The sequence below is a fragment of the Pavona decussata genome, unplaced genomic scaffold (genome assembly GCF_977016875.1).
Source record: "Pavona decussata unplaced genomic scaffold, jaPavDecu1.1 SCAFFOLD_192, whole genome shotgun sequence".
Lineage (NCBI taxonomy): Eukaryota > Metazoa > Cnidaria > Anthozoa > Scleractinia > Agariciidae > Pavona > Pavona decussata.
In genome coordinates this window covers 857501-878195 of record NW_028145601.1, presented here as the reverse complement: position 1 = coordinate 878195, position 20695 = coordinate 857501, and the positions used below count along the sequence as shown (strand labels likewise).

General features: G+C 39.9%; 2 protein-coding genes across 2 annotated transcripts in view; both read right to left on the bottom strand.

The window, feature by feature from the left end:
• LOC146462050 (MYCBP-associated protein-like) overlaps positions 1 to 20695 on the bottom strand; it is an 89241-nt gene that overhangs the window by 20210 nt on the left and 48336 nt on the right. The window lies entirely within an intron of this gene.
• Positions 1 to 20695, bottom strand: part of LOC146462052 (uncharacterized) — a 48255-nt gene that overhangs the window by 14934 nt on the left and 12626 nt on the right. The window contains exons 5-17 of the mRNA XM_085086196.1: positions 12743 to 12994; positions 11109 to 11358; positions 10310 to 10491; positions 9755 to 9911; positions 8903 to 9138; positions 6110 to 6321; positions 5727 to 5946; positions 4948 to 5073; positions 4000 to 4269; positions 3448 to 3624; positions 2443 to 2694; positions 879 to 1128; positions 68 to 249 (exon numbers count right to left, since the gene is read on the bottom strand). Of these exons, the coding sequence (XP_084942322.1) occupies positions 68 to 249; positions 879 to 1128; positions 2443 to 2694; positions 3448 to 3624; positions 4000 to 4269; positions 4948 to 5073; positions 5727 to 5946; positions 6110 to 6321; positions 8903 to 9138; positions 9755 to 9911; positions 10310 to 10491; positions 11109 to 11358; positions 12743 to 12994 (2766 nt within the window). The remainder of the gene's footprint in view (positions 1 to 67; positions 250 to 878; positions 1129 to 2442; positions 2695 to 3447; positions 3625 to 3999; positions 4270 to 4947; positions 5074 to 5726; positions 5947 to 6109; positions 6322 to 8902; positions 9139 to 9754; positions 9912 to 10309; positions 10492 to 11108; positions 11359 to 12742; positions 12995 to 20695) is intronic.

Here is a 20695-nt window from a genome sequence, read left to right as displayed (position 1 = left end):
TGAGATTTAAGAGTGTTACATTGCACTTAAAGGGTGGTGTAACTACAATTAAAAACACTTCTTCTACCTGTGTATATTTTAGGATTCGGCTGCCTCTTGTACCAGAGCATACATCGCTCATGAGCCATTTCGTAACTTAACCAGTAAAACAGGTCGCTCCAGATCCACTCGGCTGGAGCATGCCCGCGCTTGTCCCCTGTCCTTTTCACTGCCACCAGTGTACTAAAACGCCCACTTCCAAAAGGAGCTCTAAATATTTGGTAAGAAACGAAAGAATGATACATCTGATTCAGTGTTTAAGATTACTTATTTCTGTTGATCGATGTTTTTATTCAAATATTGGTTCTGAGCCGACTTCCATCTCGTCTCCTTCGCAGCCGTTGTTTGGGCACGTCACACAACGCGCGGAGGGAGCGTGTTTCGTGACGTGCCCAAACGAGGGCTGCGAGGGAGATTAACTTGCATCATGAGTGAATGTCTGGGGCTGTTGATACTCTGGTATACAGTCTCTGCAATAAACAGCTATCCCAGCCAGGCAGAGTACTAATACCCTAGTCACTTGCTGCCACAGGAGCTCGAAGATGCCAAAAGCGCCGTTTAAGAGGACTGCACAACTAAAAATATTGTAGTGTCGTCCACATGAACACGTCGGGCCGACGTTTTCAATTTTCGCTGTCTGACCTGTCGTGACGCACTAAAAATCGGTTGCACTATATTTTGGTTCAACCTTTTGTCTCAGCAGAATCACTAATAATATTTCTATAAATTTGAGATTTAGAAATTATTTAACACAGTGTTCAAAGTTTAAATTTAGTGAATTTTTGCCCAAAATCATGATACCGCTCCTTTAAGGGACAGGTTTAAATATCATATTTTACCCTTGTCCTTCTCCTTTTGGCACAATAAACGAAGCGTTTCCAGTGTTCAGATGATCTGTTAATATAGCGTACATGCTATGAAAAAACACGTGACCATCATCCTTCATAGAAAAGCGTGCCAACTGAATATCAACCGTCTGATTCTCTGGTCCGAGGTAGACTGGGTCCCATGTGATCCTGACAGCGTGTTGCTCGATCCAGGTTTCTGTGGCCAGGCGAGTAACGCGGGGTTTGAACCTGTTGATGTTAACTACAAGAAAAGTTATTTTAGGGCGCGTATTATTATCGCAGTATTGTACATTTGAATGCTATTTCTTAAAAACAAATCGTAGGGCGTTAGGCGCTATTCTGGAAAGAAATACACTGAAAACTCTATGTTGCACCTTTTGCCCGGTAACGAAAACATATCCATATGGCTAAAGTAAAATCATCTTACTGGAAATTGTGGGATGGGTTGCTACTCTCTGCACTGGTTCCCGGATGTATCGATTAATAGTGATAATTGAACTGAGTGGAGTGCAATTTGGTCTGAAATCATACGCGTGATTTCAAAATCGAACGAGCGCGCAGGGCGAGTTTGATTTGAAATCACAAGTATGATTTCAGACCAAACTTGCACGACACAAAGTTCAATTACCACTTTATTACACCTATTTTGAAATCACAGAGTATCATTGTCAATATTAATATTCTATTTTTGTTACTTCATTTCCATTTTGATGGGCTAAAGAAAGGATGCGATTTAGAGCAAAAAATGATGCAATTTGGGAATAAATCGCACTGTTGAGAGCCAATCAGATTGCAAGGATCACCAGCGATTTCAAAAAGAGTGTAATAAAAAAGCAAATATAACTGAGCCGATTATTTTTATTGCATTTTCGGAAAAGTGATCGAGTGAAGAGGAAATAATTTAAGCGCAGTAGCCAATCTCTGCTCGATTTTTTAGCAGATATTATAGTGTCAAAAAAGGCTTTTCATGGTGGCTTGGATTTGACGGCAAAGCAAATGGTTGCTGTAATCTTTAATTTCGAGTTTGCTTGAGCTCGTTTCCTCTACACAACTCTTGATTGTTTTTCGCCTGTGTCATGTCAACTATAACCTAAAGTCGTATGGCTCCAGAGCTTTTGCTGTTTCGGCCCCAGAATTCTGGAAGAAATTACCTACGTAAACTTAAGACTCATCTTTTTTCGAATTATTCTAAACAGATATGATTTTTTAAAACTTTGTAAAGCGCTTAGAACAGAACTGGATAAGCGCTATATAAGTAGTTATTATTATTATTATTATTATTATTATTATTATTATTATTATTATTCTAATTTAGTCAGTTATGTCATTATCATCCCTCTAGGATCTTTAAAAACACTTTATTCAAAGTTTATTTAAAAAAAAAACAATGCTGAGCTAGATTGACGAGTATTTCTTCGTGTGATTATAAACTCCTTTTAATGTTGTACTTTTAGAATAGTGTTAAATTTTCATAATTCCGCACCTTACTGCTATGAGTGTCTTCATAAACTCAGTATCGTACACAGTAAATAATGAAAATCAATACAGTAATTACCTGATGTAAAAGTTCCTTGAAAGTCGAAGGTCTTTCCTCCATTGAGTGACAGTTTGATTGACAACCTGCCAGTCACGTTAAGCATGGGCACGGTACAAGATGCCTGCATGTCGCTCACATAACTTCCATTGCTTAGCTGCCCGCCTGGAAATTCACAAACGATGCGTTGCGATGGTTTGTAGCCAGGACCAAATAATAAAATGTTTTCACCACCAAGCATATTTCCCGACTTTGGAGAAACGTCAAGCGATCCTAAAAACAATTTCAAATAGAGTAACTTTAGTTCAGTTTTTTCCCTCTCACAGGGACGGGTACCCAAAAACAAAGCTGTTAAAATAATTGGAGGACAAACTGGGTTGACTTCATAAACAGAACGAGAACGCACCACGTGAGAACGCATGCCAAATATCCTTTCTTCTTTCGCGTGGTTCCCTTATTTTAAAAAGCCTTCTTGGCTGTGTGTGATCAGTAAGATACAGCACATAACTCAAACCACCTTTTGAGTGTCCATCTGTTTGGAACGCGAAGAAAATTGGTAGTCCTAAGGTGTCCTAAAGTGTTCCTAAATATTTGAATTTTTGAAATTATGGGATTTGTTAGTAAACTCGGAAATAGCATGATGAAAAATGCCTACTTGCCAAAAAATCAGCATCTTATTGCAATTTGGGGGTGATATATTAGCTTTGTTGTTCCCCGATGACTCGGTACAAATCCTTCCAATTTTGCCTCAATTATAAACATTTGGAACTGAGGCAAATTAGAAGGATTTGTATTGAGTCATCAGGGCATAACAGAGCTATTATCCCACCCCCAAATTGCAATAAGATGCTGATTTATGGCAAGAAGGAATTATTTATTATACTCTTTCAAAATACCGCAGCAAAACCCATAATTTCATAAATTATAGTTATTTTTGTACACACAACTGGTCAACTTGTCGCTGTCGCGTATTTGTGCTAGATTTTTCATATTTCTAAAATGAAAACAAAACAGCAATTTATGTACTTCTCTGTTCACATCTTGGTTTAGAGCCATTCCATTGTCCTTTAAAACAAGAAATGACCGTAAAACCTTTTATTTGGAATCCTAAGTTACACTGGAATTTGAAGATCATTCGGCCATCTTTCGTGTCGTTCCTAAACACTTCTCCGTCAAAAAGGGTTCCGTTTAATGGAATGCAACCTGAAAAAACATGTTCGAAGTATTTAGTTTATCAGGGGATTTATCTCTATAATTAAGAAGCTTCTGTAATTAGGAGAATGTGGCCACCTAAAATACGATACGAATAAAGTGTACCGACTTCAAAGAAAGACCTGAATTAACCTCGCGTTTCTTCACTGCGTGCCCAGGAAGTGCCCCTTTTCTTTTAATGAGAGCAACTTGAAATGGTATTTTTTTAACTAGGGCCAGCAACTGATTCACATTGCTTTAAAAAACATTCACTAGAAACATTAAAACAGTGAATGCGTTATTTCTTGACCATAAATATATATGAAACATATATTTTATGTATGTATATATTTCTTGTCGCCTTCCTTATTAAGAGGCTCAGCGTACCTGGAGTCTCTGTTTCATTGATGACCGCAACAAACGATTCCACGGCCTGCTTTGATCCTTTTCCAATGTTAACATTACCAGTGGTGTGGATATCGAACAGACACTGCTTGTTATCACCACATTCAGCACGTGCCAGCTTCCCCAGGGTGACGTTATCAAACACCAAGTCCTCTTGATCCAAAAATGTAGGCACGTAACTGTCATCGAAATATGACGCGTGGTCCTTCCCTTCGTCGTAAGTGAATATCGAGTTATTGGTGGTGGTAGACCCTGCAAAGAAAGATACTGGAGATTGTAACTGTTATCTTTTTAGATTGGGTGAAAATTGTTTCTGTATATTAATACGTAATTTTGTGAGCTTTCTTTTTAATTCTAACCCCATATTTTTCCACGAGCCCTCAAATTTAACGTCCAGCAGTCTAGCTAGCACGCTAAGACGTTTTCTTCTCATTCTCGCCAATAGCTGATTGCTGGCTACTGAAGTAACCTCATTCTTGGTGAAGCGAGAGGGGCCATTGGATCTTGCTTTCGAGATTGGTGAGTTTTTTGCCATGCGTCAGGACTTGCGGCCTATGTTGCCAGGCAACAACACAATGCGTCGTTACACCAACTCCGCATGGCAAAACATTCTCAAAGTTACCCAAAATGAAATTAAGCATGCGCCATGTCCGGGATAACTATATACAGTTGGAAAGTGTGAGTTAGATCACGAGCGCCCTGAAATAGCAACTCAGGAGATATCTCTGAGTATAGTTTCAACTTAACTAACAAACAAAAGTGTTTGTCTCCCTTTTATTGATAATAGGATACAGGAACAACGCGTTACAACATGAATGTAAACAGCTGATCAGCCTCGCGAGTTTTTGCAAGCCACGTATACGTATTTCGTGCCTTTGACAATTTTTAAAGAAATAATTTTCAGTATGGTACACAACACAACTTGCTTACATAGCTGAGCAAACTCATAATGGATTTTAGCCTGACTTGAGTTTGTGTCAAGGAAGCTCCCATTGGGAAGAAGAAATTCCTGCTCCTTGTCTCCATCCCAGAAACCAAGCAGGCCACTTGTGTTTCCTAAATCCAGAAGAAATGAAAAGGAGAAAACAAAATTTAACTATGATAAAATTACCTGAGGAAGAAGAAAAGGAGGAGTAGGAGAAAGGCTATCGAATGCTGAGATGCCAAAATGTGACTTGTGTTGGAGTTTAGCTTCCAGTTTACTACTGAGAATGAGAATGTGTGCTAAATTAACCATCATTATTATTCTCATTTATCCATAAGGTTGCTCTTTTCCGTTCGATTACCTTGCAACATTGGTTGTCATTGGTTGTCATGGCAACCAGGAGATTTTGTGAGGACTTGGCGCCACGTCAGCACATTAATGTGTTTTTTTTTCCTGTGACGTTTTGTGTGATATCGTCGATTGTCGACGAATTTTTAGTATTTCCAAGCAAAAACTGACACTGTAACGTCGAATATACGGCATAAGTAAGTTAGCGTTTATAATGGGACAGCTGTCTCTTTTAAGGCAAATATAAAGAGAAATAGCCTTCGATTACCATTTGTGCCATTCATAATTTTAGACTGATTTGTGATTCCACCATGGCGTTGGCAGAATTGTGATCTGGGTGAGAACTTCAACATGTTTTAGGTTGCTCGGCCATACTCAGCAGTTGGGCTAAAATTATTTTAAAAGCAAATCAACAAAATTTTAATTCGCACAACACCTTTAAACCTCGGTGGCACCAGTAACATCATTTGCAAAATCTCCTCATCCGCTTTTTCAATTCTAACTAATATCCCAGAGTTGAAAGTGATGGAGTATTTAGACGCACTGCTGCATTTGAAAACAATGACGCCATTGAAATCCATCACTAACTGCTCATCGAATTCAGTGACATCTCCATTCACCAAGAGTTCAATATTGTTACGACCGCTGATTTGGACCTGAAAGGAAATAATAATAATAATAATAATAATAATAATAATAATAATAATAATAATAATAATAATAATAATAATAATAATAATAATAATAATTTATTAACTTAAAAGCAGTTAGGCAAACGTACCTGTGATGAGAATTAAAATATCTTTCACAAATCATTACCTGCAAAATATCGGAGCTATTTTCCTTCAGTGCAAAGGCTTTGTAGACTGTCGCCCGAGTAGTCTTGCCATGTTCATCAATCAATGGCTCCATTCGTCCCTGGAGTTTAAATTCAGGGCCAGCTACTTGAAGAATGTCGTACTCCCCATAACCATTAAAAGTGTACTCCACGCCATCAAGCGTAACGATGTGTGGATCACCAAAAGTAATGGCTACAGAACAAAGCGGAATAAGAATTAAAAAAATAAAAACCCATCAAACAGGGGAAATTAGCTGTCAAAGGCAAATACTTTTAACACGCTAAAAAAAAAATCATTAAATCATTGGAACAGTGGTTGATGTAATGTTTAAAACACGAGCAGCAGTGTTTAAATCCACGAGGCGCAGCCGAGGGGCTTTAGATCCGATAAAACACGGACTGCGAGTTTTTGAACGGCTTCAAACGCATTCCTGGAAAAGCATGTGTCAAGAGAGTTCATAACAATGATGCTTTTTTGAACGTTGGAAATAAGCATATGAGAAAAACATTAAACACCGCATACTTATAAGGAGGAGGTTTTGTCGGGTTTTAAAACCACTGCACGTGATGTTTTATCGACCATTTGATAGGTCAATGGGTTTATGAATTATCATCCGGGTGAGTACTAGTGTAGTCCCGAGAAGGACTGTTTGTGGTGACTTTGTCTGACGTTACGACAACCTGAGCGAAAGTCATCTTCAGAGTTAAGTAAATTGTGAAACGTCAGTAGGTGGTATATACGTCTCTGGTTGTTAACCTGATTGGTCAACAAAGTCCAGATGTTATTGGTCGTTTGTCAGTAAGCCGTGATGTTATTGGCTGTGAAGACTGTAAAAAGTGATTGGTGCGTTTCAATCCGTCTTTTGTTAGTCAAAAAGTCCGTAGGTCTATTGTTAGTAAAATGTCTATTGTTTGTCTGTTTCGTTGTTGTTGTCAACAAGTCGTTTGTATGGTGCAGGTAGTTGTAGGCAGCGGTTGAGAGGCGTTTGTTCTAAGTTAGTAAACCAGCTTTCCAGAGCGAGTCGTTGATAGTAATTTGTACTGTAGGTAATGCACTTGGCAGAGTCCCAGTCGATTCTGTGGTTCGTTTGTGAATGGTGCTCAGCAATGTGATTGTTGATATCACCATTTCTAGTTGCTCGTTTGTGTTCAGTCAGTCGTACGTTTAAATTTCTGCCGGTCTCACCAATATAAGTGGCCTGGCAGTCGCAGCATTTGATCTTGTAAACTGCCCCCTGTCTGCGGTTCGGTTTGTCTTTGTCCTTTACCTTCGTCAGTAGTTGCCGTAAAGTGGTTATAGGTTTGTGAGCTACACGGATATTGTAGGGTTGTAGAATCCGTGCGATAGTCTCAGAAGTGCCCCTTACGTAAGGTATAGTAACAGTAGTTACGGGAGTCGCGTCGCGTCAAAACATTTACGATTTTTGAAATAATTAATGAATAGTTGGTTTCTGTTGTCGGCTGTCGTTGCTGTTCTCATTGTTGTTGCTGTCGTTGTTGTTATTGTTAGCAACAAAAGATATGTTAAGTTTGTAACTGATGATATTTAAACGGGAATAAATTTCCTTGGTTTTTTTTGTAGTAAAGACAAATTTCGTAAGCTTTCGTATATGCCAGTTGATCTGATTTGAGATTTGAGATTTGAGATTCCAGAATGGCCAGCAAGGCACATCTCGTTTCACTCTTTCACACCCAGCAAATGGATCCCATGTCCACGTGTGATATCAATTGAAATGGTATTGATCATCACATCAACAATACTGAAGGAACAAAACTGATTAATTTAGCGGTCGTATAGCTTTCATCGCAGCTCTCAGTGGTATTGATTAATGCGAGATGTAGCATGACAATATCAGGAGAAATGGACGTTTGGGGTACGATTGTCTGCTTTCAATGAGGGGTTCCTTACTCTAAAGAAAGTGAAATAAAACATTTAATGAAACTGGTTTCATAAGTTTGCCATTTTATCTTAATCGTTGTCGCATTATACTTCACACAAAGTAAAACATAAACAACAACAAAACAAACAAATTAAAAAGCAGTATCAGTCGCCGTTGGTTGGTCAATATTATCTTCTTTACAATTCAAACCTTGAAAATTGGCCGTTTTTATACTAGAGGACGCATTATCCGCCTGGACGAACTTGGGCAAACATTTGTTGTTCGTCTGGTTATTCGTCTCTAGTATAAAGACGGGCACAAGACGCATTATCCGTCTGGACGAATTATCTTCCATTATTCGTCTTGAACGACGCAGAACGGAAAATGGTTTGTCCAGACGGATAATGCGTCCTTTGACCGTCTTTATACTAGAGACGAATAACCAGACGAACAACAGATGTTTGTCCAAGTTCGTCCAGACGGATAATGCGTCCTCTAGTATAAAAACGGCCAATGATGTATTATTCAGTGAGAGACACAGGTATACTCGGAAAAAGGAAATCCGAGTGCTCCTATCAGGAGTCGAACTTAAGACCTTCCGATTACTAGTTCGGATACTCTGCCACTGAGCTACAGGAGACTCGTGGGAGCTAAGGCTGTAATATAAACGAGATTCATGGGGCAAACATCCTGCAAACTGCAAGGATTTGAATGTCAATGTGTGGCATATTCGCAATGGAATAAATGTGATGGTATTCATTTTTAAGCCTGCTTAAATGAATGAGAATGATGTATTATTGAGCGAGTCACACAGGCATACTACACTGGCAACGGTTTTCCCTTTTTGGCACACCAACCAAGGTTAAAATATGGTCGTCGAATTCTTGTTCTTACCTGGTCTTGGAGGTTCGTAATTGGAGCCGTCGTTTGAAGGCCGTTTTTCAAAATATTTTGGACAATTAGCAGACAGCAGACAGCAATCCCAATGAGGAACAAGGTCGTGAAAGAAATGAGAGAACACTGGTACTCCCACTTCAACATGAACTCGGTCCAGGGACCCTCCGCTTGGTGGACCAAACAATAAGTTTCCTTGTTCATTATAACAGCACTGCTGGCCTGCACCTTGGTTACTATAAAATAGAGTGGTTTCCGTTTTAATGTCGTAAAACCAAAACCAAAGTAATGACTCTGACCAATTACAACATAAGTAAACAAAAAGTTGAGGCAACCAGAACTGGAAGCAATAAATACATGTAAACCGGCGCCAAGCGCGGGAAAACGCCTGCGACCAAGGTACGATTGTTTTTTTTTTTGTTTCTCATTGGCTGAGAAAGGGGCGCGAGTTTTTCTAAACAATCACAGAAACCAAAGGAAATGCGAAAATCTGCTTTTGGCACTCATTTTGTAACCGGTCAATACAAGATGGTATCAACAGGTCTATTTCACCCATTTCAGAGCGGTGTTTCTCTCTTCGGATGAAAAAGCGAAGTGGAAAGTGGCTATAACATCAACATTAAAGGTATAGTAATGAAAATTAAAAAGTTTGGGTTGCCTGCAAAATGGTTTCTTTTTGTGTGAGAAGGTGTAGTTTTTGACGCTACATGGCTTAGCAATTAGTACGTCACGAATTCCAAAGCCTCCACCAATTTACATAAACATTTTGATCTTCATTGTTGGTTTCCCTGTAAATCAGAGAATTACCACCACTGCGTGAAATTGCTTTAATGAGCAAAAGATTTCAGCAACCTTGGAGTGCTAGTCCTGAAGCAGTGTGAAGCAGCAGGCTGATGATGGCCACAGTAAATCCAGGAATCTGGATTGACGTACTCTTCCGCCATGAACCGGCCACTGTCTGCCGAGGCCTGAGCGAGCGTTTGTGGACAGGACAGAAGAGAAGCGTCATCTACGAGAGGAGGGAAACAATTCACAAGAATTTCAGAAAGACGGGATTGAATATAACTCTAAGCTAAAATATAATACAACGTACGCGTACAAGTCTAAATGAATTCACTAACATAATTATCAGAAGTGGTAGGGCACGGATTCGAGCGCGTAGATAACACTGTTGGTTTCTCCCAAGCTCCCTCATAGTCGCGAAAATGAAGTCAGAATAATACAGGCACCTATCATGCAATGTATTTTTTCTCTTATTGCCTTGGACGATCAAAATCTAAGTTATTCAGGCACCATAAAATGGAAAAGACAAAGTAGCAAGCAGATGTAAAGGTCAAAACTGAGATTTAAGAGTGCTACATTGCACTTAAAGGATGGTTCAATTACAATTAAAAACACTTCTTCTACCTGTGTAAATTTTGGGATTCGGCTGCCTCTTGTACCAGTACATACATCGCTCATGAGCCATTTCGTAACTTAACCAGTAAAACAGGTCGCTCCAGATCCACTCGGCTGGAGCATGCCCGCGCTTGTCCCCAGTCCTTTTCACTGCCACCAGTGTACTAAAACGCCCGCTTCCAAAAGGAGCTCTAAATATTTGGTAAGAAACGAAAGAATGATACATCTGATTCAGTGTTTAAGATTACTTATTTCTGTTGATCGATGTTTTTATTCAAATATTGGTTCTAAGCCGACTCCTTCGCAGCCGTTGTTTGGGCACGTCACACAAAACGCGGAGGGAGCGTGTTTCGTGACGTGCCCAAACGAGGGCTGCGAAGGAGATTAACTTGCATCATGAGTGAATGTCCGTGGCTGTTGATACTCTGGTATACAGTCTCTGCAATAAACAGCTATCATTGCCAGGCAGAGTACTAATACCCTAGTCACTTGCTGCCACAGGAGCTCGAAGATGCCAAAAGCGCCGTTTAAGAGGACTGCACAACTAAAAATATTGTAGTGTCGTCCACATGAACACGTCGGGCCGACGTTTTCAATTTTCGCTGTCCGACCCGTCGTGACGCACTAAAAATCGGCTGCACTTTATTTTGGTTCAACCTTTCGTCTCAGCAGAATCACTGATAATATTTCTATAAATTTGAGATTTAGAAATTAATTAACACAGTGTTCAAAGTTTAAATTTAGTGAATTTTTGCCCAAAATCATGATACTGCCCCTTTAATGGACAGGTTTAAATATCATATTTTACCCTTGTCCTTCTCCTTTTGGCACAATAAACGAAGCGTTTCCAGAGTTCAGATGATCTGTTAATATAGTGTACATGCTATGAAAAAACACGTGACCATCATCCTTCATAGAAAAGCGTGCCAACTGAATATCAACCGTCTGATTCTCTGGTCCGAGGTGGACTGGGTCCCATGTGATCCTGACAGCGTGTTGCTCGATCCAGGTTTCTGTGGCCAGGCGAGTAACGCGGGGTTTGAACCTGTTGACGTTAACTACAAGAAAAGTTATTTTAGGGCACGTATTATTATCGCAGTATTGTACATTTGTATGCTATTTCTTTAAAACAAATCGTAGGGCGTTAGGCGCTATTCTGGAAAGAAATGCACTGAAAAAATCTATGTTGTACCTTTTGCCCGGTAACGAAAACATATCCATATGGCTAAAGTAAAATCATCTTACTGGAAAGTGTGGGATGGGTTGCTACTCTCTGCACTGGTTCCCGGATGTATCGATTAATAGTGGTAATTGAACTGAGTGGAGTGCAATTTGGTCTGAAATCATACGCGTGATTTCAAAATCGAACGAGCGCGCAGGGCGAGTTTGATTTGAAATCACAAGTATGATTTCAGACCAAACTTGGACGACACAAAGTTCAATTACCACTTTATTACACCTATTTTAAAATCACAGAGTATCATTGTCAATATTAATATTCTATTTTTGTTACTTCATTTCCATTTTGATGGGCTAAAGAAAGGATGCGATTTAGAGCAAAAAATGATGCAATTTGGGAATAAATCGCACTGTTGAGAGCCAATCAGATTGCAAGGATCACCAGTGATTTCAAAATGGGTGTAATAAAAAAGCAAATATAACTGAGCCGATTATGTTTATTGCATTTTCGAAAAAGTGATCGAGTGAAGATGAAATAATTTAAGCGCAGTAGCCAATCTCTGCTCGATTTTTTAGCAGATATTATCTTTTTGTTTCATGTTGTTTCTCCCTCGAGAACTAATGTTAGTGTCAAAAAAGGCTTTTCATGGTGGCTTGGATTTGACGGCAAAGCAAATGGTTGCTGTAATCTTTAATTTCGAGTTTGCTTGAGCTCGTTTCCTCTACACAACTCTTGATTGCTTTTCGCCTGTGTCATGTCAACTATAATCTAAAGTCGTATGGCTCTAGAGCTTTTGCTGTTTCGACCCCAGAACATTGGAACAAACTACCTGTCGACATTCGTTCTTGTGATAATTTAAATCTTTTTAAACGTAAACTTAAGACTCATCTTTTTTCGAATTATTTTGAACAGATATGATTTTTTTTAAAACTTTGTAAAGCGCTTAGAACAGAACTGGATAAGCGCTATATAAGTAGTTATTATTATTATTATTATTATTATTGTTGTAATTTAGTCAGTTATGTCATTGTCATCCCTCTAGGATCTTTAAAAACACTTTATTCAAAGGTTATTAAAAAGAAAAAAAAAAAACAACGCTGAGCTAGATTGACGAGTATTTCTTCGTGTGATTATAAACTCCTTTTAATGTTGTACTATTAGAATAGTGTTAAATTCTCGTAATTCCGCACCTTACTGCTATGAGTGTCTTCATAAACTCAGTATCGTACACAGTAAATAATGAAAATCAATACAGTAATTACCTGATGTAAAAGTTCCTTGAAAGTCGAAGCTCTTTCCTCCATTGAGTGACAGTTTGATTGGCAACCTGCCAGTCACGTTAAGCATGGGCACGGTACAAGATGCCTGCATGTCGCTTACATAACTTCCATTGCTTAGCTGCCCGCCTGGAAATTCACAAACGATGCGTTGTGATGGTTTGTAGCCAGGCCCAAATATTAAAATGTTTTCACCACCAAGCATATTTCCCGACTTTGGAGAAACGACAAGCGATCCTAAAAACAATTTCAAATAGTGTAACTTTAGTTCAGTTTTTCCCTCTCACAGGGACGGGTACCCAAAAACAAAGCTGTTAAAATAGTTGAAGGACAAACTGGGTTGACTTCATAAACAGAACGAGAACGCACCACGTGAGAACGCATGCCAAATATCCTTTCTTCTTTCGCGTGGTTCCCTTATTTTAAAAAACCTTCTTGGCTGTGTGTGATCAGTAAGATACAGCTCATAACTCAAACCACCTTTTGAGTGTCCATCTGTTTGGAACGCGAAGAAAATTGGTAGTCCTAAGGTGTCCTAAAGTGTTCTTAAATATTTGAATTTTTGAAATTATGAGATTAGTTAGTAAACTCGGAAATAGCATGATCAAAAATGCCTACTTGCCAAAAAATCAGCATCTTATTGCAATTTGGGAGTGATATATTAGCTTTGTTGTTCCCCGATGACTCTGTGCAAATCCTTCCAATTTTGCCTCAATTATAAACATTTGGAACTGAGGCAAATTAGAAGGATTTCTATTGAGTTATCAGGGCATAACAGAGCTATTATCCCACCCCCAAATTGCAATAAGATGCTGATTTATGGCAAGAAGGAATTATTTATTATACTCTTTCAAAATACCGCAGCAAAACCCATAATTTCATAAATTATAGTTATTCTTGTACACACAACTGGTCAACTTGTCGCTGTCGCGTATTTGTGCTAGATTTTTCATATTTCTAAAATAAAAACAAAACAGCAATTTATGTACTTCTCTGTTCACATCTTGGTTTAGAGCCATTCCATTGTCCTTTAAAACAAGAAATGACCGTAAAACCTTTTATTTGGAATCCTAAGTTACACTGGAACTTGAAAATCATTCGGCCATCTTTCGTGTCGTTCCTAAACACTTCTCCGTCAAAAAGGGTTCCGTTTATTGGAATGCAACCTGCAAAAACATGTTCCAAGTATTTAGTTTATCAGGGGATTTATCTCTATAATTGAGAAGCCTCTGTAATTAGGAGAATGTGGCCACCTAAAATACGATACGAATAAAGTGTACCGACTTCAAAGGAAGACTTGAATTAACCTCGCGTTTCTTCACTGCGTGCCCAGGAAGTGCCCCTTTTCTTTTAATGAGAGCAACTTGAAACTGATTCACTTTAATGTGAATTTTGCTTTAAAAAAACATTCACTAGAAGCATTAAAACAGTGAATGCGTTATTTTTTGACCATAAATATATATGAAACATATATTTTATGTATGTATATATTTCTTGTCGCCTTCCTTATTAAGAGGCTCAGCGTACCTGGAGTCTCTGTTTCATTGATGACCGCAACAAACGATTCCACGGCCTGCTTTGATCCTTTTCCAATGTTAACATTACCAGTGGTGTGGATATCGAACAGACACTGTTTGTTATCACCACATTCAGCACGTGCCAGCTGCCCCAGGGTGACGTTATCAAACACCAAGTCCTCTTGATCCAAAAATGTGGGTACGTAATTGTCATCGAAATATGACGCGTGGTTCTTCCCTTCGTCGTAAGTGAATATCGAGTTATTGGCGGTGGTAGACCCTGCAAAGAAAGATACTGGAGATTGTAACTGTTATCTTTTTAGATTGGGTAAAAATTGTTTCTGTATATTAATACGTAATTTTGTGAGCTTTCTTTTTAATTCTAACCCCATATTTTTCCCCGAGCCCTCAAATTTAACGTCCAGCAGTCTAGCTAGCACGCTAAGACGTTTTCTTCTCATTCTCGCCAATAGCTGATTGCTGGCCACTGAAATAACCTCATTCTTGGTGAAGCGAGAGGGGCCATTGGATCTTGCTTTCGAGATTTGTGAGTTTTTAGCCATGCGTCAGGACTTGCGGCCTATGTTGCCAGGCAACAACACAGTGCGTCGTTACACCAACTCCGCATGGCAAAACATTCTCAAAGATACCCAAAATGAAATTAAGCGTGCGCCATATCCGGGGTAACTATCTACCGTTGGAATGTGTGAGTTAGATCACGAGCGCCCTGAAATAGCAACTCAGGAGATATCTCTGAGTATAGTTTCAACTTAACTAACAAACAAAAGTGTTTGTCTTTGATAATAGGATACAGGAACAACGCGTTATAACATGAATGTAAACAACTGATCAGCCTCGCGAGTTTTTGCAAGCCACGTATACGTATTTCGTGCCTTTGACAATTTTTAAAGAAATAATTTTCAGTATGGTACACAACACAACTTGCTTACATAGCTGAGCAAACTCATAATGGATTTTAGACTGGCTTGAGTTTGTGTCAAGGAAGCTCCCATTGGGAAGAAGAAATTCCTGCTCCTTGTCTCCATTCCAGAATCCTAGCAGGCCACTTGTGTTTCCTAAATCCAGAAGAAATGAAAAGGAGAAAACAAAATTTAACCATGATGAAATTACCTGAGGAAGAAGAAAAGGAGGAGTAGGAGAAAGGCTATCGAATGCTGAGATGCCAAAATGTGACTTGTGTTGGAGTTTAGCTTCCAGTTTACTACTGAGAATGAGAATGTGTGCTAAATAAACCATTATTATTATTCTCATTTATCCATAAGGTTGCTCTTTTCCGTTCAATTACTTAGCAACATTGGTTGTCATTGGTTGTCAAGGCAACCAGGAGATTTTGTGAGGACTTGGCGCCACGTCAGCACATTAATGTGTTTTTTTTTCCTGTGACGTTTTGCGTGATATCGTCGATTGTCGACGAATTTTTAGTATTTCCAAGCAAAAACTGACGCTGTAACGTCGAATATACGGCATAAGTAAGTTAGCGTTTATAATAAATGGGACACCTTTCTCTTTTAAGGCAAATATAAAGAGAAATAGCCTTCGATTACCATTTGTGCACATTCGTAATTTTAGACTGATTTGTGATTCCACCATAGCGTTGGCAGAATTGTGTTCTGGGTGAGAACTTCAACATGTTTTAGGTTGCTCCATACTCAGCAGTTGGGCTAAAATTATTTTAAAAGCAAATCAACAAAATTTTAATTCGCACAGCACCTTTAAACCTCGGTGGCACCAGTAACATCATTTGCAAAATCTCCTCATCCGCTTTTTCAATTCTAACTAATATCCCAGAGTTGAAAGTGATGGAGTATTTAGACGCACTGCTGCATTTGAAAACAATGACGCCGTTGAAATCCATCACTAACTGCTCATCGAATTCAGTGACATCTCCATTCACCAAGAGTTCAATATTGTTACGACCGCTGATTTGGACCTGAAAGGAAATAATAATAATAATAATAATAATAATAATAATAATAATAATAATAATAATAATAATAATAATAATAATAACAATAATAATTTATTAACTTAAAAAGCAGTTAAGCAAACGTACCTGTGATGAGAATTAAAATATCTTTCACAAATCATTACCTGCAAAATATCGGAGCTATTTTCCTTCAGTGCAAACGCTTTGTAGACTGTTGCCCGAGTAGTCCTGCCATGTTCATCAATCAATGGCTCCATTCGTCCCTGGAGTTTAAATTCAGGACCAGCTACTTGGAGAATTTCGTACTCCCCATAACCATTAAAAGTGTACTCCACGCCATCAAGCGTAACGATGTGTGGATCACCAAAAGTAATGGCTACGTACAGAAAACAACAAAATAACGATTAAAAACTAAAAACCCATCGAACAAGGGAAATTAGCTTGCATAAGCAAACACTTAACATTCATCAAAAACTAAGTAAACCAAACGAGGTCTGTAGTGTGACAGACGTGACACCCCGGGCACATTGACCTGTATTGTTAGACCGCTGCTCTTAAGACCCGAGCCAGTAATGTGACGGCCTCGAGCCTTCTGTTTGGAATAAAGCTTGAATTCATATTTTGTGATTATTAAAACGTGCTGTTGTTAAACCTTCGATGTTCTTGTGATTCTAATCGCTGGATAAACGCGACATGGTGTCAGAAGTGAGCCTCTTTCTTCGCTAAAGGAAAAGCAACAGGAATATCACCCAAAAATAGCTGCTTGAGTTAATTTATTTTGAAGCAATTTCTTGACGCCATTTGTAATTTGTCAAGATGCCAGACACCTAAGGTTCCCTGCTAGCAGAGGTCCCTGAACTGACGGGCGCAAAGGAAAGAGACCTCCGCCCTTGTTCGAAAGGAACTGTGTTGAGCTTGCGCCACGGTTACCTAGCAACCGAACCGTCACTATGCGGGCTCACTAAATGACAGCGGAATAACTGTAAACGAATGCGCGAGACACACTGGGCTCAAGTCACGGTCAACAGACAATACAGGGAGCATGCGTATTGTAAGCGTCGTCCACGACTGCGGACGACTGTTGAATCAAAGTTCGTTTTGAATCCAGGGCAGAGGTCTCTTTTCCTCGTGCCCGTCAGTTCAGCGAATACAACGGAAAATAATCCTCTCCTAGCAGGGAACATCGAAGGACAAGCGGCTGCTCCACTGATGCTACTATCACTGGCGAATCTTCCGCCACCAAGACCAGTAGTAGTGGATGATAACTTTGCAACAATCTAAAACGATGGTAAAGTTTGGCAGTTTGTCACTTACAAGCAAGCTGGCCTAGTTTCCAGTTTCAACCTTGCTCTCAGTCATCGAAGAGGATACAGTCATATATTCGAACGATGTTGACTCAACAACTTAAAACCTGAACCTGGCGAGAGTATTACTACTTACGTAAGCGAGCTGCGCATGTTTCTTAAAAACTGTGCTCATGGCGGTATCATACCTGATGAGACTTACGTGATAGCATGGTGCTTGGCATCCGAGATGACAAGGTCCGAGAAACGTTCTTGGGACTTAACCATTTAAAGTAATAGAAGCCACAGATATCTGCGAGGTAGTTGAACAGACAAGCTAACAGTTGAAGCTGATGACCAGCACATCTAATGCCGACATCTAATGCCGTTCGACAGACCCCACAGACTCAAGAAAATCACGCGATCCGGTCATCCACTGACCTGGATGCCGTTTCTATGGCTACCAGCATACTAACCGCCCATGCCTATAGCCAAACCTGGCATAAATGCGACATGAAGAACCATTTCTAGTCGATGTGCCACTCAGCTCACCCACGAGTGAACAGCGTAAAAGTACCTAAGAGGTTTTTTCGAATCAGTAAAGTTAGAGAAGGTTCATCTGCAATGATAACATTGGAAGTTGGTAAGCCATCCACCCATGCAGAGTCTCTCAGGTCTCTCGAAGATAAGAATGTGGAATTCCAGTGGTTGGAGCAGAACTCCATGTGGAGCAATGACAACGAAGTTCCTGACAGAGAAACCTGTGCTCCGATACTTTGATGTAAACAGACCGGTCACGGTCCAGTGTGATGTGATCCAGTCCAGATTAGGGGCAGCACTCTTGCAAGATCACGGCGCAGCCAATTTAATTTGTTATGCGTCTCCTGCCCTTTCAGACCCCTAAACGCGCTATGCTCAAATTGAAAAAGAAATGTCGGCCATTGTTTAGTCGTGCAACAAGTGAAACTGACTATAAGCCTTTGAAATCGGTGTTTAAGACCGGAGATCAGAAGTCGCCGATGCGCCTCCAATGTATGCGTCTGGCCCTACAGAAGTACAAAGTAGAAGCACAATACAGGATTGCCCCCCTCATGCATATTGCCGTCGACCATACCTGAAGACAACAGAAGGACAACAGAGGAGACAGAGTTCTACGAGATCAGAACCCTCGAGACTGTGGACCATATCTTAAAAACACATTCTAGTAGACCCCCGGACGAGACGAACAAGTATCTGTGGACCCAGAAATCCGGGAGCTGATTAAGGTTTTCAAAAAAGGTTGGCCAGAGAAGAAACGTTGCGTACCAGCAATTCCCTCATGTTATGGCGAACGCAGTGAGTTGATCGAGCCGCAAGGGACAGTCTTCACAAGGGCTGGTTTTCCGTGGTAAACAGCTCGTTATACCCCAGTCTCTTCCGAAGGACATGTTGAACCTGAAACAGATTCGCAATAGCCATAATGGTATTGGAAGTTACGTTCGTTGTGCGCGAATTACTTTACTGCCCAGAAATGAGCGCCAGACTTACAGACCGGCACAAGCTCGCGAAGAGTTGAACCCTCGTGATTTGCAATCTCGTCGGTGGCAGAAAGTCGCGGCTGATTTGTTCTAGCTGGGTCATCAAACATTCCTGATTAGAGTGAACTACTGGTCCAATTACTTTGAGGTGGCTGGGAGATTCATAAGAAGACAGCAAAGGTCTTGATTACAAAGCTCAAGGTGCAGCCCGTCGTGGAGTTCCTGACATGCTTATCACTGGTAATGGCTTGGAGTTCTCTAATGAAGTATTTAAGATGAGTTAAGAAGTTTTGCCATGGACCGGAAATTCGAACACAGATTGTCAAGCTCATGATATCCCCAGTCCAATGATAAAGCGGAAAGTGTAGTAAAAAAAAAACGTGCAAAGCATTGCCAATGAAAAAGGACAAGAGAGATCCTTTATTGGCAATTTTTGATTGTTAAAACACTTACAGTAAGGATTTTTACACTTCTTCCGTGAAAAGACGCATGCTAAGACGTGGGTCAACGCACCCTCATTCTACTGCCAACCTCCGAGAAGCTACTGCCTCCCCCGCCCCCTCTTCCCTGCAAGTTGGTAAAGCAGTTCGCGTTAAGTTTCCAGGCGAACAAAAATAGAGTCTTGTTTGCTTCACTCGTATTCTTGGTAGACGGTCAGCCTGCACTAGCTCTGAGTCTACCTCTTCTGTACTGGGACTTGGGGCGGTTCTCGAGTTGAGAGTCGCCGGTTTCTTCGGAAGCATCGCCCCTCAACTTGAACTTTATATGACTGTTTTGTAATTTTATCTCAATCCTTGTAACCTTAAACTTCACACAAAGTAAAACATAAAAAACAACAAAAATAATAATAATAATAATAATAATAATAATAATAATAATAATAATAATAATAATAATAATAATAATAATATTCGTGACAATTCAAACTTTTTGGCAACGGTTTCCCCTTTTTACTCACCAACCATGGTTAAAACATAGCCCGTGAATTCTTGTTCTTACCTGGTCTTGGAGGGTCGTAATTGGAACCATCGTCCGAAGGGCGTTTTTCAAAATACTTTCCACAACTGGCAGACAGCAGACAGCAATCCCAATGAGGAACAAGGTCGTGAAAGAAATGAGAGAAGACTGGTACTCCCACTTCAACATGGACTCGGTCCAGGGATCCTCCGTTTGGTGGACCAACCAATAAGTTTCCTTGTTCATTATAACAGCACTGCTGGCCTGCACCTTGGTTACTATAAAACAGAGTGGTTTCATTTTAGTGTCGTGAAAACAAAACCAAAGTAATTACTCTGGCCAATCACAACAGACGCAATCAGAACTGGAAGTAATAAATACATGCCACCGGTGCCAAGCGCAGGGAAAACTCGTGCGAATAAGCTAAGTCACGTTGTTTTTCGTTGGTTGAGAAAGTGGCCCGAGGTTTTCTAACCAATCACATGGCCGCATAGTGAACAAAACCAAAGCAAATAAAAAATTGCTTTCGACACTCAATCGAAAACCGAGCGAACCCCTTTCAGACTGTTTCTCTCTTCGGATGAAGAAGCCAAATGGAAAGTGACTGTCTTATCATTTTAAGGTATTGAAATAAAACTTAGAAAGTTTCTGTTGCCTGCAAAATAGTTTCTTTTAAATGGGTGAAGGTCTAGTTATGACGTTACAGGCCTAGATTT